Source organism: Euleptes europaea, chromosome 5, assembly GCF_029931775.1.
Source record: "Euleptes europaea isolate rEulEur1 chromosome 5, rEulEur1.hap1, whole genome shotgun sequence".
NCBI lineage: Eukaryota > Metazoa > Chordata > Lepidosauria > Squamata > Sphaerodactylidae > Euleptes > Euleptes europaea.
Window position 1 is genome coordinate 49,308,147 of NC_079316.1, and position 14,810 is coordinate 49,322,956.

General features: G+C 41.0%; 1 protein-coding gene across 1 annotated transcript in view; it reads right to left on the reverse strand.

The window, feature by feature from the left end:
• NGEF (neuronal guanine nucleotide exchange factor) overlaps positions 1-14,810 on the reverse strand; it is a 44,155-nt gene that overhangs the window by 9,664 nt on the left and 19,681 nt on the right. The window contains exons 6-10 of the mRNA XM_056849625.1: positions 11,659-11,788; positions 10,390-10,464; positions 5,049-5,138; positions 1,941-2,104; positions 150-305 (exon numbers count right to left, since the gene is read on the reverse strand). Coding sequence (XP_056705603.1) covers positions 150-305; positions 1,941-2,104; positions 5,049-5,138; positions 10,390-10,464; positions 11,659-11,788 — 615 coding nt within the window. The remainder of the gene's footprint in view (positions 1-149; positions 306-1,940; positions 2,105-5,048; positions 5,139-10,389; positions 10,465-11,658; positions 11,789-14,810) is intronic.

The window sequence follows — 14,810 nt, forward strand, 5'->3', positions numbered from 1 at the left end:
CCTTACCAGATCCCCGAGTGAACATTTCACAATGCGCTAGAAAACTGTACCTAGAGAGCGATCTTCAGAGAACTTTCATCTCCTTCCTGATGCAGCTGTTAGGACACTCAGCAAGGAAGCATCTAAGGCAAGGGCATGGCTGTACTCACTGGGATGATGCTTTTAGCATATAGCTGACTTCACGGTCATCTGCGTTTTCCAGCAGCCTCAGGATGAAGACATTGGCCAAGCTCTGTCCCTGGTCCTCCAGCTCCTCCACTCGAAGAAGCCCTCGGGGAGCAGAATCAAACACCTGGTATTTGTCGCTGTAACAGAAAAGATGCATAGTTGAGGTATGACTTGCAAAGTGTGACACAGAAGCAGACAGAATACTTTTATGTATTCAGAGAGATCCTCTGGAGGATAGAAGCATTTAGGTCAAACACAGCAAGATTCTGGAAGGTCTATATGAAGGGGCTTTCTCCAGTGTGCTTTTATTGCTAAGTACCCAACCACAGGAGATCCTAATTTGGACTGAAACCACAGTGCAGGATTTTAACTCTTTCCTCTGGCACCACTGACTCTCCTTCCTGTTCATATGACTGTCTTAATAACTGTTTTATATATGTGTGTGTGTGTGTTTAAAATTTTATTTTAATGTTTTTATTGTTTGCTACCCTGGGGACCCTAAGTTGAATGGAGACAAATATTTTAAATAAAATAAAATCTCAAATCCATTCCAGAGTTGCTGTTTTCCTAGCTGGAGGGAAACCTACGAGCAACCTTTATGTTTTTCCCTAGGACAACGATTAGCACTGTGTGGGGGGTGGGGGTGGGGGTAGGATTTGAGGTTGGGAAACTAGGTACATGAAGTGAATCCCTGGTGCATGACAGCACCAGTATGCGGGGGGCTCCTCCAACTGATCAGTTAAAACACGATTCTTATTTCAACATCATGCCTCTCTTGACACTGTAAAGCTTGGTATCTACAGGAAAAACTACATTTATTTTATTGTAAGGAAACATTTTCATACTGTTATATTTAATGTCAAATGTTTTAAAAGTAGCTGAGTATTACACAGCCCTGATGGTTCTTACTCTTTTCTCTATTGCAAAATGCTTTGCGGAAAGGGGTATTTCACCTCTTGAGAAGGTAAAGAAGGATCTTTCCAATTGTTTTCCCCCAGAAACATCTCCCACCCATGCTGTTTTTATTTCCACCAGTCTTCCAACTTGTACTTTGCTAACATGGGTCTGGGACCCCACAAGGAAAAAGCCATGGTAGAGATGGGAAAGTGACTAGCAGGGCAATGAAGGGATAGGCACTCCCTTCTGTCCACGCTCTTCTCCAATGCAAATCACCTTCTCACAAGGACGTCTTGCACCAGCGAAGGGCCTTTTATTTTGTTTTTTCTACAAATGCTCTGCCGCGTAATGTGTAGCTTGCACATAGGACAAAGGATCAGAAGTGTGGAAACAAGTTTGCTTCTTTGGACTTCCACATGCTGTTTTCATGACCCTGCAGGTAAATATACATTTCACAGAGCTATTCCTCCCTCCCCTACAAAATTACCTGCAGTTGTTCTTCCATGACTTCTAGTAAATCAACCATCTCTCCTTTCACAACCTATGAGTCATCCCTCCTCATCCTAACTCCAGTCCTCACCATGCTATTCAGGAATGGAGAATTCCCAATTTTAAAAATTCAGTTTAAGAAGGTTGGGAGATACAAAGGTACTTAAAGTGGTACTTAATTGTTTGCAGAGCCTTTGCTTACTGCTAGGTTTGCAATATATTGATATACTCAGCTAATAAACTGAAAGCTGAATATTCACATATCCATGTATCTTCAGAAACTGTCACAGACATGTATTGACACCTATACACACACCACAGAGAATTTTGCAGCCTGAACTCACAGATTAGGATGCATAATTGTTCTCTCTCTGTTTCAAACTCACCCAGGAATTTGCCTGCAGAGCACTAGCAAATCATTGAAGAGGAACAAGTAAATTTCTCGGAAGAGTTTCTTTGACCGGAGGGTACGTGATGTTTTGGGCCCGTTCATCTGCTGTAGATCCCCCTGCTTTAGCACCCAACGGGAGTGAGAGATGATGGGAACAGACTAGTGAAGGAGATAAAACAGTCATCAGAAGTATAATGAAAACTGCAACCTAGCACCTTATGTTAATTAGTCTGAAGCCAGTACTAAAGAGAGACCTTTGGTGTTTGCAATTATCAGTGCAGTTTATGACACACATTTCAAAACCTATGGCAGGAATACCAGTAATGATTTATATCCAATAGTTGTTTTTTGCCATCAGAAAGACACTTCTAATGGAGGGGAGTGACGTCTTCCAATTTCCCCCTCCCCATTGTGCATGAAACTGTTATTGAAGGCCCCCTGAACCCCAGGGGCAGCTTTTGGGGGGATAGTGGGACTACAGCAGAAGACACGAAAGGCCCATTCTGTGAGGCCTATTGTACTCAAGTCTCTTGTTTGATACAAGACAATATTTATTGTACCTAAAATTAACTACGTACTGTACAAAATTGGTTTGAAAACTAAAACAGCCCTACCCAAAGTTCTACAATCTTATCAGCTAAAATAATAGAAAGGAAAAGAAGACAGGCTGGTGACAAGACCCATGAAATGATAAAATAAGCCAGAGAATGCTAACCAAAATAAACAGGTTTTAAGAGATTGTTTTTAAAGGTGGGAAGGAGCTAACAATTGCATCTCTGTAGCTAGTACATCCCAGGTAGAAAAAATGGCTAAAGGCATGCAACCAAGCTTTAAAAGTATATAGTTTTAAAAGAAAGGATCTCAAGAATAAAAGAATATGAAGAAGCAGGAAAGTGTAACGGAGCCAGAAACTATATATACTTTAAAATTTATGACTCAGATATACAAAACAAATAGTACCCAATTAAATTATAAAAGATATAATATTTCCAAACAGAGAAAAGAAGTCAAGCAGCTGAATGAAAAATTGAAACAAACATCGGGAAATGAGAAATCAATAAACAGATAAAATTGAAGTAATCCCAATATAATAAAATAATGCCTAAAAATTACAGAGGATAATGAATTTTAGAAAAATTAAGAAGTTGATAGTGACATGCCTTAGCATTAGAGGACACTCAAGATAAAAATGAAAAATTAAGTAAAGTTCAAGTTGATTTCTAACTGGCAAAAAATAAAATCCAAACATTTGTGGGGATTTTTTCAAAGCAGAGAAACCATAGTAGAGGAAAATTCAGTGGAACATATAAAAATAAGAAAGAAAGGAGTGCTCTGCTGTAAAAACCCAAAAGAACCGTATCAAGAAATCAAATAGTGGTCTTGGAAAAGGCCAGAAGATTAAAAAGAAGAAAATAAAGCAAGATGCCATGGAAGAGGACTATACAGAGGATGATGATCTGAAAGAATTGACCAATGAGCAAAGGTTGCTTTATCGAAGAAAATTATGCAAAAGAAACATGAGGAGATAAAGATGTGAGATAAATAAAATCAGGATCAAACAAAGAATTAACAGAGTACAAATGATGAAATGGAGAAGAATAAGATGACATTAAAAAAATAAGATCACTTGGTTAATGAGACAGCAGGGGGCAAAGGAAATATGTTTATAATTTAAAAAATTAAAGAACAGACGAAATTTACATCATAATAGCTTGACAAAGTGAGAGTGCATGAGCAAAGAAGGTGTAATTGGGAAGTAAACCAAGACTGCACAGAAGTATGATGGGAAGAGATAAATTAGCATGAGAACCAAAGTACATAATATAGCAGAGTGAAATGGTGAAACAGCGGCCTCAACAGTAGATGTTGTAGAAACAAAAGACAAGTCAAGTAAGCAGAACAAGGATCAGAGGTTGCAAAAACTGCAAATCACGAAGAGATAGTGGATGGAGAAGAGCTGCACAAGAGACTAATTGAAATTCAATTATCTTCAGAAAGGAGGCAAGGAATGTTAGGAAAATTCAAGAAAAGAACATGCAGAGGTCAACACTAAATCTATTAAAACTAATTAAAGGCACTACTGATTATGAACTTTAATTATTTTATTTATTTATAGACTTATATCCCGCTTCCCTGCCCCTCTCCCAGCCAAGGCTGGGCTCAGAGTGGCTCACATCATTATAGCCATTCATCATACTGATTTTTGAATTGAAAAAGATAGCAGGAATAAAGTATAACCTTAAAGTTGTTATCACTTTCCTGCATGCAGTTGGTATTAATTTGTTAGAAAATTAGGAGGCTGTAGCTCCTAAAGTACAACTCCTTGGAAAGGATCTTGCAATAAAATATAAGATGACAGAAAGGACACCAGGGTCAGGAAGGGACAGTAGGACTATAACAATTAGAGTACTGGGCTTATTCAGTACCAGAATGACAAGTTTAATGATGGCCATACATATGTTCTCTTTTCATTATTGAGGAAGTAATTCCCCACACACACACTTTTTTCTTTAGTACAATGACTTTTTTTCTTAGTGTCATATGGGTTTTGTGAAATTTTACATGTGGGAGAAAGGTCATCATGGGAAATCAGTGACTTTGAACATGTATTACATTATACTATATAATACTGAATGATCTTGGTTCTACAAACCAAAGTTGAGCTAAGCGAACAATGGGTGAAGCTTGACATGACAATGTCCACAGGTCTGACTCATTGACACCAATACCATTTTAAAGTCAAAGTCAGCCATTTTAAAAATGCCTAAACATGCCCACAGAGCAGCAGGTCAAGGAGTTAAAATGGCATTGGTGTCCACAGGTCAGACGCCTGGGCATCATAACCTCTAGTTGACCCAATGTTTTAGGCAAACTGAGCAGTGGCACAAAGGAAGTGTACCACTGCAGGGTTCTTCAATCTGGACAAAACTCACAATACAATCCTATGCAGATTTTTTTCTGTCTAAACCCATTGAATGTGATTAATTTAAACTGGAGTAATTCCGCAGAGATTTGTATTAGTTACTTTAATAAGGCAATTATGGGGACAATCTGTAGTTACATAATTTTTCACTATAATAGATTTGCCAGACCATACTTATACCTTGATCTTAAATTCCAGCTTCTTCTGGATGCTGATCATCTGTTCTGTACGGCTCATCTTCCTAACACCTTCATTGCATGCCTTCACCACCTAGGAGAAGACGGAAAAAGAGAGAGCACTTCATGTCCCAAGTAGCCGATTTAGTTCAGAGCTTAAGCCACAGTTTATGTAAAGAGAAGCAAGCCATTTTCACCATGGTAAAGGCGAATGGAAAACATATCCAGTCAGAACAAAGCCAGAGTTCTATTTTATTAACATCTTGCAATTTTTTATTTCACATTTTGAGGAGTTCACAGCAACATATATAGTTCTCCCTTTCATATTTTATCTGTGCAACCCTAGGAAGTAGATTAGGCTGAGAGCATGTTAGTGGCCCAAGATCACCCAGTAAGCTTCATGACAGAATCTGTGTGCGCAAGGGGAACCAAACTCACTTTTAGGGAACCTTAGCCCTTTTACCCAAGGTAGATTTTCTGCCACTAGAGAAATCTAGTTAGTGCTTGTTTTTGGTTCTCTGCTTAGTTTCTATAATACTTTGGTCATGTTCTGATATTTATTTCTATATGCCTCCTTGTTCTTGGGTGTTTTCTAGTTAAATAAAGATTTTTGTTTCCTTTTAAAGATTTCCAACTGTGACTAAGCTGCTCACCCATGGGCCTAGCCATTCATCATACAAAGATCAAACACCCAGCCGAGCTAGGGGGTTAGCAGGCAGGGAAGGGGGGGACTGCTGAGGTTGCTGGACTCATAAAACAGGCTTGTGTGTGTTATTTCAAGGCATCCCACATTCCCTTGTTGTAACAAGGGCTGGCACCTTTAGACCATGAGGGCTCCTGAGCAGTACCACATGAGACCTCTTTCCCTCTCTTCCTAGTGGTGCACTGCTCAGCTCCACAGCAAGCCAAAGTACTTCTGCCACCTCCAAAGTCCAATGAAAAACACTTCTCCCAGATGGGGTTTCTCATCTCATGCTACTGAGTTTTCAGCCTGAAAGCTAAATTCATGCTTCAAAGCTCAGCTTAATATCAGAGACCCCTATTCTTTCCCCCAAAGTTTTGAACTGTAGGTATAAGATTTGGGAATGGCGGTGGAGTCAGTGGCGACCACAAATTCTAGCTCAGCTAGGAAGCCAAGTCAAAATACCAAAGTCAAAAGGGAAGAATGAAGCAACAACCATGGGCCATTTCCCCATAAAGGCAGGTTCACTATGAGGGGGGTAAAAAGCTTAAGAGCCGATGGCCAATCAGCATCATGCTAAAATTTTCTTTAACATGGGGGTGACCTATTTATATTCACTCCTACTCTGTGGGTGATGTTTTGTGAAGGCCTATGGCCACATACAAATAAATTCTACTACGACTACTATTTACATGAACTAGTGTTGTACACCTTTCCCCATATTTTTCAGGTTCGGGTTTAATAAACCTGAACATTTTCAAAAAGCCGAAAAAGCCAAATATAAGTGATTCGGCTTTTTTGAATAATCCAAACTTTTCAGGTTTTGCCTTGTGGGGTCCCAGACCCATGTTAGCAAAGTACAGGTTGGAAGACTGGTAGAAGTAAAACCTCCTACTACTAAATACCTATTCTGCAGAAAACAAGGGAATTGTAGCATTGCTGACACTCTGCTCCTGCTTTATAGATCAAGGCACAAAGGCACTGTTTAGCAACACATTTGTCTGTCTAGACATACATTCCATGATAAAGCAGACATCTCTACCTCTATTAAACTGGATGAAGGAGAGGTTAGTTTCTAAAACTCTCAATTCCTCAAAAGATACTCTCCCAGCACATTTCTCCCCCTCATCTCACACAGAGACCTCCAGTTTTCCATAGCATATCACTTAGTTACTTGAAATCTGATGTTTCACATATCAAAATGTTTTTTTCCTGTGAATGGCTCTTTCAGAATCTATGGCTGACTGACATAAAAACAACTGAACAAAATAGTTGGTTAACGGTAGTTATTAAAGCAACATTATAAGGAACCATCAATAGCCTGAGAGAAACTTAATGAGGCAGCCCCTCCCCCTACCTTCCTTGGAGCTGCTTCAAGATCAGCACCTTCAGAAAAAGGCAAGGGAGATATACAAGCCAAGGAATTCATACCATCAACTCCTGAGAACACAACAGCCATAGCCCAAAGAAATGTTTCACTGTTTATTGTTTTGTCTTTTCAAATTTTAAACTGAAAATTTAAAATGAAAATGCATAACTTCCCTGGGATGACATGCATAAGTTATGTAGGACAGAATGTCCTATTTAAACTGACATATTTAGGCACAGTTCTTTTTAGCATGTGGTCCTTGCTTTAATCTACAATCCATTGAAATCTGTAGGATTTATTGCAAATATGAATATTGTGGTTCCAGATCTATTAGCGCTGAGGGCTGAGCTACAGACCTTCTTTTTAATGAATCCAAGCATGTGTTTCTACTCTCTTGTCATTCCAAGTGATCTGGCAGGAAGGATTCTCATATGCACTTATAGATTTACATCCTTTACATCAACTTTGAAGTGTTTGGTCAGCATCTCACACACTCACTGCAGTGGCCCTGGAGGCAGATTTGCCAGCTTAGGTGTTTAGACTGGGATGCCTGTGTTCATTTAACTCCATACACTGTATTTGATAGTTATGATGGCTATTTGGTTCAAATATTCTACAGCTCTATACAAAATGTCATAAGTACACTGGTTTTTAAATTTGCTGCACCTATATTGCTGAAAATATAGAAAGCTTTTTGCTTTTCATTTACATCATGCTTCATGTGAGCTGGTGTTTCAGTGGTGGTGCTGTACCACATAGACCAGAGAAAGGCAGAATATTATGTGTGGCAATACTAGATGGATGAAGGTTCTGGCATGCAATATTTTATTTTGTTTCTATTGCCTAAGTACAGACAAACATATGCGATTCAATTTGCACACAGAGATGCTATAAAATACTACTCTAGTTCCAAAGGTGGAGGCACATCAGAATGGATCAGAAGAACACATTTTCTAGAATTTGGTGAGTTCCACCACACGTATAGATGACTTCAGTAGTTTGTGCCACAAATATGTGATGGCATTCTGTGTTTTCATGGCATAATAATATCACAGTTTCAGCCCAAAGGCAGAATTATGGCTTACTAGGTCAGTGAAGCCTCAGTGGCCCCTGGAACCCATAGGTTAATCTCCAGGACCAAGGCCTCTATAATTCAAAATAGACTCCAAAGGGGTGATATTTTGGTGGCTAGAAGCAATCACCCCATACTTACCTGGGGTTGCGTTTGCGACTTAGGGCTGGGAGCAAGGGGAAGGAGGCCTTCCAGCTGGCTTGAGCCAGCAGCATGGGGCTTGGGGTGGCACGGCCTCTGTGGTAGCCCAGGGCTAGCCAAGTGCTTCTTCCTTGGGCTAGGTTGGGAGGGGCAGAGGGCAATGTGGACCTGGAGAGCAGGGTTTCCACTCTGGTCCACCCGCTGCCAAGGACTCATCCTCATATGGTCACAGCTCTCCCTCCCATCCTCCCTCAGATTTCATCTGTTATGGGTTGCATTTCGGTCTTGTAGTTATTATCACTTCTTTTTCATCACAGCTTGGTTGGGCGGTTTGGATTTTGGGATGGATCCATTTGGTGGAGCACTGCTCTACTAGGTTGATACCTGCATAGATAGTATATGAGAGACATATACTAACCAGTATTACAACTAGAACCAATCTGTCCAGATGTTTGAGTAATTGGTAATAGATTTTACAACCTATATACATGCCTGGCTGGGTTTGAACTGTTTGTATATGTATGTATGTATTTATTTATTTATGTAAATATGTGCAGGCTAACATGGGTTTTAATTAACCACTGATGAAGGTCCAATAGGCTGAAACGCATTTGGTTGTGGTTACAGATGTCAACCTTAGGATATGCCATTGTGCTATTTTAATGTTGTTTTTTTAAAAAAATTAACCTTTACATAGTGCTTCCAATAAATTATATTTACAGTGTTTATATATAACCTCGGGTACCCAGCTTTTGTTTTTAGGTTGAGTCTTATTCCCCTCTTTTTTCTTCCATTTGGTGAAGGCCATGCCTGCACACCCCTCTCCCCCATTTTAGGGACCCCTGTAAAGGTCTTGGGGTAGAGACATTCAGCAGCTTGCCAAACTTGGGAGCTGTCGAGTGGCTCTTGCCACCAAATGGCAAGGGAATCATGCAGTGCCTTGCACCCATGTGAATCCTGAGTTTGCCACTCCACAGTTTTCCCCGGCAGATGGGCTGGGGGGACAGGTTAATATGAGGCAGCAGGTGGGTCGGCCAGTGCAAGATCTATTCCCATGCTGTGCCAATGCTCCTGTAGTCAACTGAAAGCTATGGCCTAACTCTTCCCCCAACTTGGTCTGTGTTGTGTAGGGTTGCCAGGTGCCTGCTGGTGGCAGGCAAACCCCCGGTAAAGTGCCCCTCTGCCCGCCGACCAGCTGAGGGTTGGCGGGCAATCATACACGCACAGGCCCACATGCGTGCCAGCGGGAACCCTCCCCTCGCCCTCCCCAGGGCGAGCGTGCCACCTGTTGCAGCCGTGCATGGCAGATGGCACTTCCAGTTTACAACCGGAAGTGGCGCGTCAGCGCGCGCACGCACCCCCCCTTCCACACAACAGAAACCTCCTGCCAAAGGTAAGTGGGGACCTGGCAACCCTAGTGTTGTGGTTCTTCTTCCTATGTCTTGCTCCCTCCCTCGCCTTTTGATTCAGAAAGAAAATGACTCTCCACCAAAACTTTCCTAGACAGGAAACTGGCTATATCCATCTCTAAAGACAAGTGATTTGGCCTAGCCCAAAATATACAGCTAGGCAGCCAGCACACAGAAGATGATAAACAGACATCACTTATTTCACTGTGCATGCTCAGAGCCCTCACAGAAATGGAACTCAAAATGAGCTCATTATAGGTGTTTCATGACCCAGGCAGTTTTGAGTCAGGAAAACCAGTTTGCACTCACGGATGAAATTTGACCTGCTAACAGTCTCCTTCTGATGCCAACTAATTAAACTATTGCTCTCTATGGATTTCGTCACCTTCAAGTGTTTGACAAAAGCTTTTGCACTCAGGTATTTTTCCTCCAATTGCCCTCCCACTAGAGATTACAAATGTACACATGTTTAATTTTCAACTCAGCAATGCCTCTTCAGTTAATCACTTAAACAGTTTGCTTTAAGGCCACAAACAGTGGAGAGAATATTTGTATAATAGTAATACCTCGACTACTTTCCTGGTTTTATTTAATTAAGATTAACAGAATTATATTAGAAAAGCATATGAAAATCATCAACATCCTTACAAATTTTATGTGGCCCAAACTTACTGTTTCCAATTCCTTGTGTGCTTCAAGGGCAGTGATTTCCCGTTCCGATTTTTCGTCTACTTTCTTCAGAATATTCTGCACAAGAAGCAGGAAGGGTTGTGTTAACTTTCACACCTACTTGGTACTATAAATGTTTTTGAGCAGTTCCGGTTTTAATAGCTAAGAATTAAGTTCAAGCATTATAAAGAGGGCTGATGGTCATTCACCTAAATACTTTCTACTCCAGATTACAAACCAGGAAGTTATAGAAATAATACTGTCTTCGATTCACAGTTACTACAAATCTTTATAAAATGGTAGGCTAGGAACAGGTTCTATTTGAGGTTAACATTGTCACCCACTCCCCACTTTAAGCTATTCAGTGGCCTTTTATGCACGGGAAGTTTGCATTGGGTTTTCCACTCTCTAGATGCAGTTTTCTTTCATTCGAATTCTTAAAACTCTATGCATGGGGGCTTTTTGTCCCAAAGAAATTTTAGGAGTACCTTGTGATCAATTATGCATCCCCAGTGAAAATGCAGAGCTTTTGAATTCCTCCCTCCAAAAATGCAGCTTTGTAGTTGGCTGAAGTGTATTTTTTGAAATATGTCACCAGCCCCCACCAGCCCCACAGAGAGATTCTTTCAGTTTAATTGAACCAAGTAGCCATTTAACATCCAAAGCAGAGAAGGGTCCAAACACCCCCCAATTTGTTTCTGGCTATCTCACTAAAGGGATCATAAGAACAGGGAGGGCGGGAAATCAGCGCGGCTCTGTTGGATCCCCAATGTCTGAAAGCACTCGCTGTAAAACTGACCAAGTTCATGGTAAAACAGCATTGGGAAAATGCGGGGAAAGCATGAGACAGGAGCAAAGTGACTTTTGAAGATTGGAAAAATGCATAACTCCAACAAAGCCCCTAAGCAGTCCGGCAGGGATTGCAAAGCAAACAACCCATTCATAAAAGGCCAGTTAATATTTCCAGTTATTTGTTTCCCCCCCCCCGCACAAAGGGAAAACCTTTCCTTCCATTTCTCTCCAATACAGTACATGAAAAGGCACATGGGGGGAGGGAGGCACACAACAGTGCCTGGTTCTGCTGTGCCATAGGCCTGATCATAATTGGGCCATCATAGCATTTTTTTAATTGTCCACATTTGGCTTTAAAATGGCAGTAGTATCCCTGGGTAAGACCCAGGGACACTGTCTCATCTATTTTGGCCTTAAGCTAGCTCACTATAGGGCACTGTGGGGTGAGCCATGAGTGACTGACAGATAAAGATGATGTACCTGTACCAGCAGCTTCAGTCTAGTGATCCTTTGAAAAGGCAAAATCAAGAAGGATGAAAAAGGCAGTCCTTTACATTTGGGATCCAGTTCCAACTGTGAGATTACCTCCCGGAAAGCTGGCTTGTCCTGACTGACAACAGAGACAGATGGAAAAGAGTTTTTGTTGTTGTCGTTATTTCCTTGTGATTTAAACCTGTGTGAGTAGTTGACATACTGCATTTGGTTCTCTATACCACGATACTATGTACCTCAGACATGGCATTTGGCATTGTTCTCTCTTTGAGAATTGTGAAAAAAATATTTCTTAACACTTTTAGTTTAAAGCTGGGGTCTATTTATAGTATTAGGGGATGAAAAATAGGCTTTTAATGTGCAAGTCAGAGTAAAGGTTTCACATGTGTAGCACATACAGACTTAGCTGCATATGCTGTGTGTGTGGGTGTGCGTGAATGGAATGTGTGTCCAAGTAGATGAGTCAGAGAGGCATAATTATACATCTTTACACAGTTAGATTATTGTGGTAAGGTAAAATACATACAGTCACAAGAACAAGGCCTTCCACAAAGTGATTTAACTAAGCTAGGCCTAGCTGGAAATGACAGGATGAAAAACTTATCTGGCATTGGAGGGAAGCAGAGATCTGTCAGTGCTATTGCTAGTGTGAATTTAGTGCTATAGAAAAGGAGTTCATGATTTTTTTTATTTGCGCTTTAACAAAATTCATAGTATTGGGTTCTTAACAAAAACAAGGGCACCAATATGGTGAGCTTCCTGTTTATAAGTGTACAATATATGGGAGGAAAAATCAGCATTTTCAAATTGTCACAGCTCATAGGATTATATCCCCAGGGAAGCCAACTCTGAGTTGGAAAATTCCTGGAGATTTGGGGGCACAGCCTGGAGAAGATGGGGTATGGGGAAGGGAAGGACTTCAGCTGGGTATAATGCCATAGAGTCCACCCTCCAAAGCAGCCATTTGCTCCAGGGCAACTGATAGTCTGGATGAATGCAAGCTTTTGGGGAGACAAGCAGGATATAAATACAATACATACTGTATATAATATGCATAAATGAGACTGAGTTTGAACGTACATACTGACTATTACTCAGACAGACCTTCTTCTCAGTATGTCCAGATGGGTTCCTGAACGTACACTTTCTGTGTGAGCACTGAAGGGTTTTAAATCTGGGTAACTATAATTGAATTGCAGGTAACATTGACTTGTATCCCTTAGCAACAGGCCCTTTTATTGGGGACGACGACTGCATGACACCTTATACATGGAAGGGGCACACCAGCATTGACAAACAATGCTAAGTTTCAAGGTCTGAAATGATCCGCTCCTTTTCCTTCCAAGACAATAACAATAGTCAGTAAAAATGCAATCACATGACCAGAAGTATTTTCAGTACTTGGAGTCTGCCCTGAGCTCCATTTAATGAGCTAGAGACTTCACTATCCTGTAATGGAGGGATGTATTTTTGCTGCCATATTCTTTGACCTACATATTTAATGAACATTCTCTCCACTGCACCTCCAGGTAGAGCAATAACTTAGCTGATAGCCTGGCTTGAGCAGGACACAGTGGGGCCATCACTGCCACCAACAGCAGCAAGGAAAACCTTTGACAGGCAATATTGCCATTTTCCTTTCAAACCCTCACTAGCTTTACAGTGCAATCCTAAACTGAGTTATATCCTTGAAATCAATGGGCTTGAAATCAAAGGGTATAATGCTGTTTAGGATTGTACTGTTAGGGATTCAAAAGCCACTGAACAATAGGGAAGGGGATGCTGTAGGCACTGAATTGGTTTAAATATTTATTTCACTGAGAATAATATTAAAAACACACACACGGAGCAAGAAGTTAACAGTTTTTCCACCCTACCGGAATGGTCCAAAAGTAATAGCTTATTTAATAGGGGGTGTGGCACATATTTTTTTCCCATTTTTTGCACTGGGTTCAATTTAGTTTTTAAACAACTGGATTTGGGGTTTTCTCAATGGGAACCACATTTTTTACTTACCTTTTTTCATTTTTTAACCAACTGTATATTCATGCTCATGGCCTGTGCCCCTCTTATCGAAGGTACATTCCTCATCAAATTTCAGACAGAGCTCTCATTTGTATAGGGCAACTGAGATTTTTGCTTCCAGAGCAGTTACAGGGAGGCAGCGCAACACTGGTGTGTGAGCTTTTTTCCAGAATCCTCAAACAAAAACGGTGTGGTGAGGGAGACTAAATTTAGCTCATATCCACCCTTGCCTTGATAGACTGTTGATTTCAGCAATTGTCTCCCAGCCTGGCTGAATTCTGGTATAGGAGCTAGGCTAGGCGAAAAATGCTTCAAACACCAAAGTAAGGTGCAGGAGGGAATAGATCCCAGCAGCCTTAGTGAACAGAAGGTTGCCTGCTTTTTCCCATAGTGGGAATAACACCAACTGTTTGATGCGGTGTCAATTTATATTAGGGAATGCCTGTATGAAATTAAAGATCTTGAGAGATCTCAGATATTTCATCCTCTTTGATATACGATGTAGAGATAGAAGTTGTTTTTCCTCATCAATTATTTTTTGTGTTTACTTTCTTTGGCCCTGCCTTTCTTTGGGAGTGGAGGCATTTTCCCTATTTCCAGCCCGCAATTGGCCTACATGCCTTCCAGATAGCAAAAAAAAAAAGGAAAAAAAAGAAATTGCTTATTTACCCTGCAGATGTCCTACCTATTGCATCGGGGAGGGAATGTAACACAGCTATCCTCTGCTTTTGTCACCCCCCATCAACAACTATCTTTTTTTACAACAGTAGATTGAGTAGAAGCAAAATGTGTGTCCATGTCACCTGCAAAAGCACTCTCATGAGAAGGGTGTGGGTAGCCTTCCCCATATCTTCAGCCAAGCAAGGCAGGCAGGCAGAAGTACAACACCAGAACAAATCAGAGTAGAGAACAGCAAGAAAACAGCACCCACTGCTATAAATAATCAAGTAATCCCTCTCCGAGTCACTGGGGTAGTGCAATCATTGGCAGAAAATTAGAACACTGTGCACACAAGTGATTCTCAGGAAGAACATACCCTGTCTCTTCTGGCGGTAAGAGACCCCTCCCAGATTATCCAATGGTGGTTCACTCTTCCCCTCCCCCTGCACCTTCTT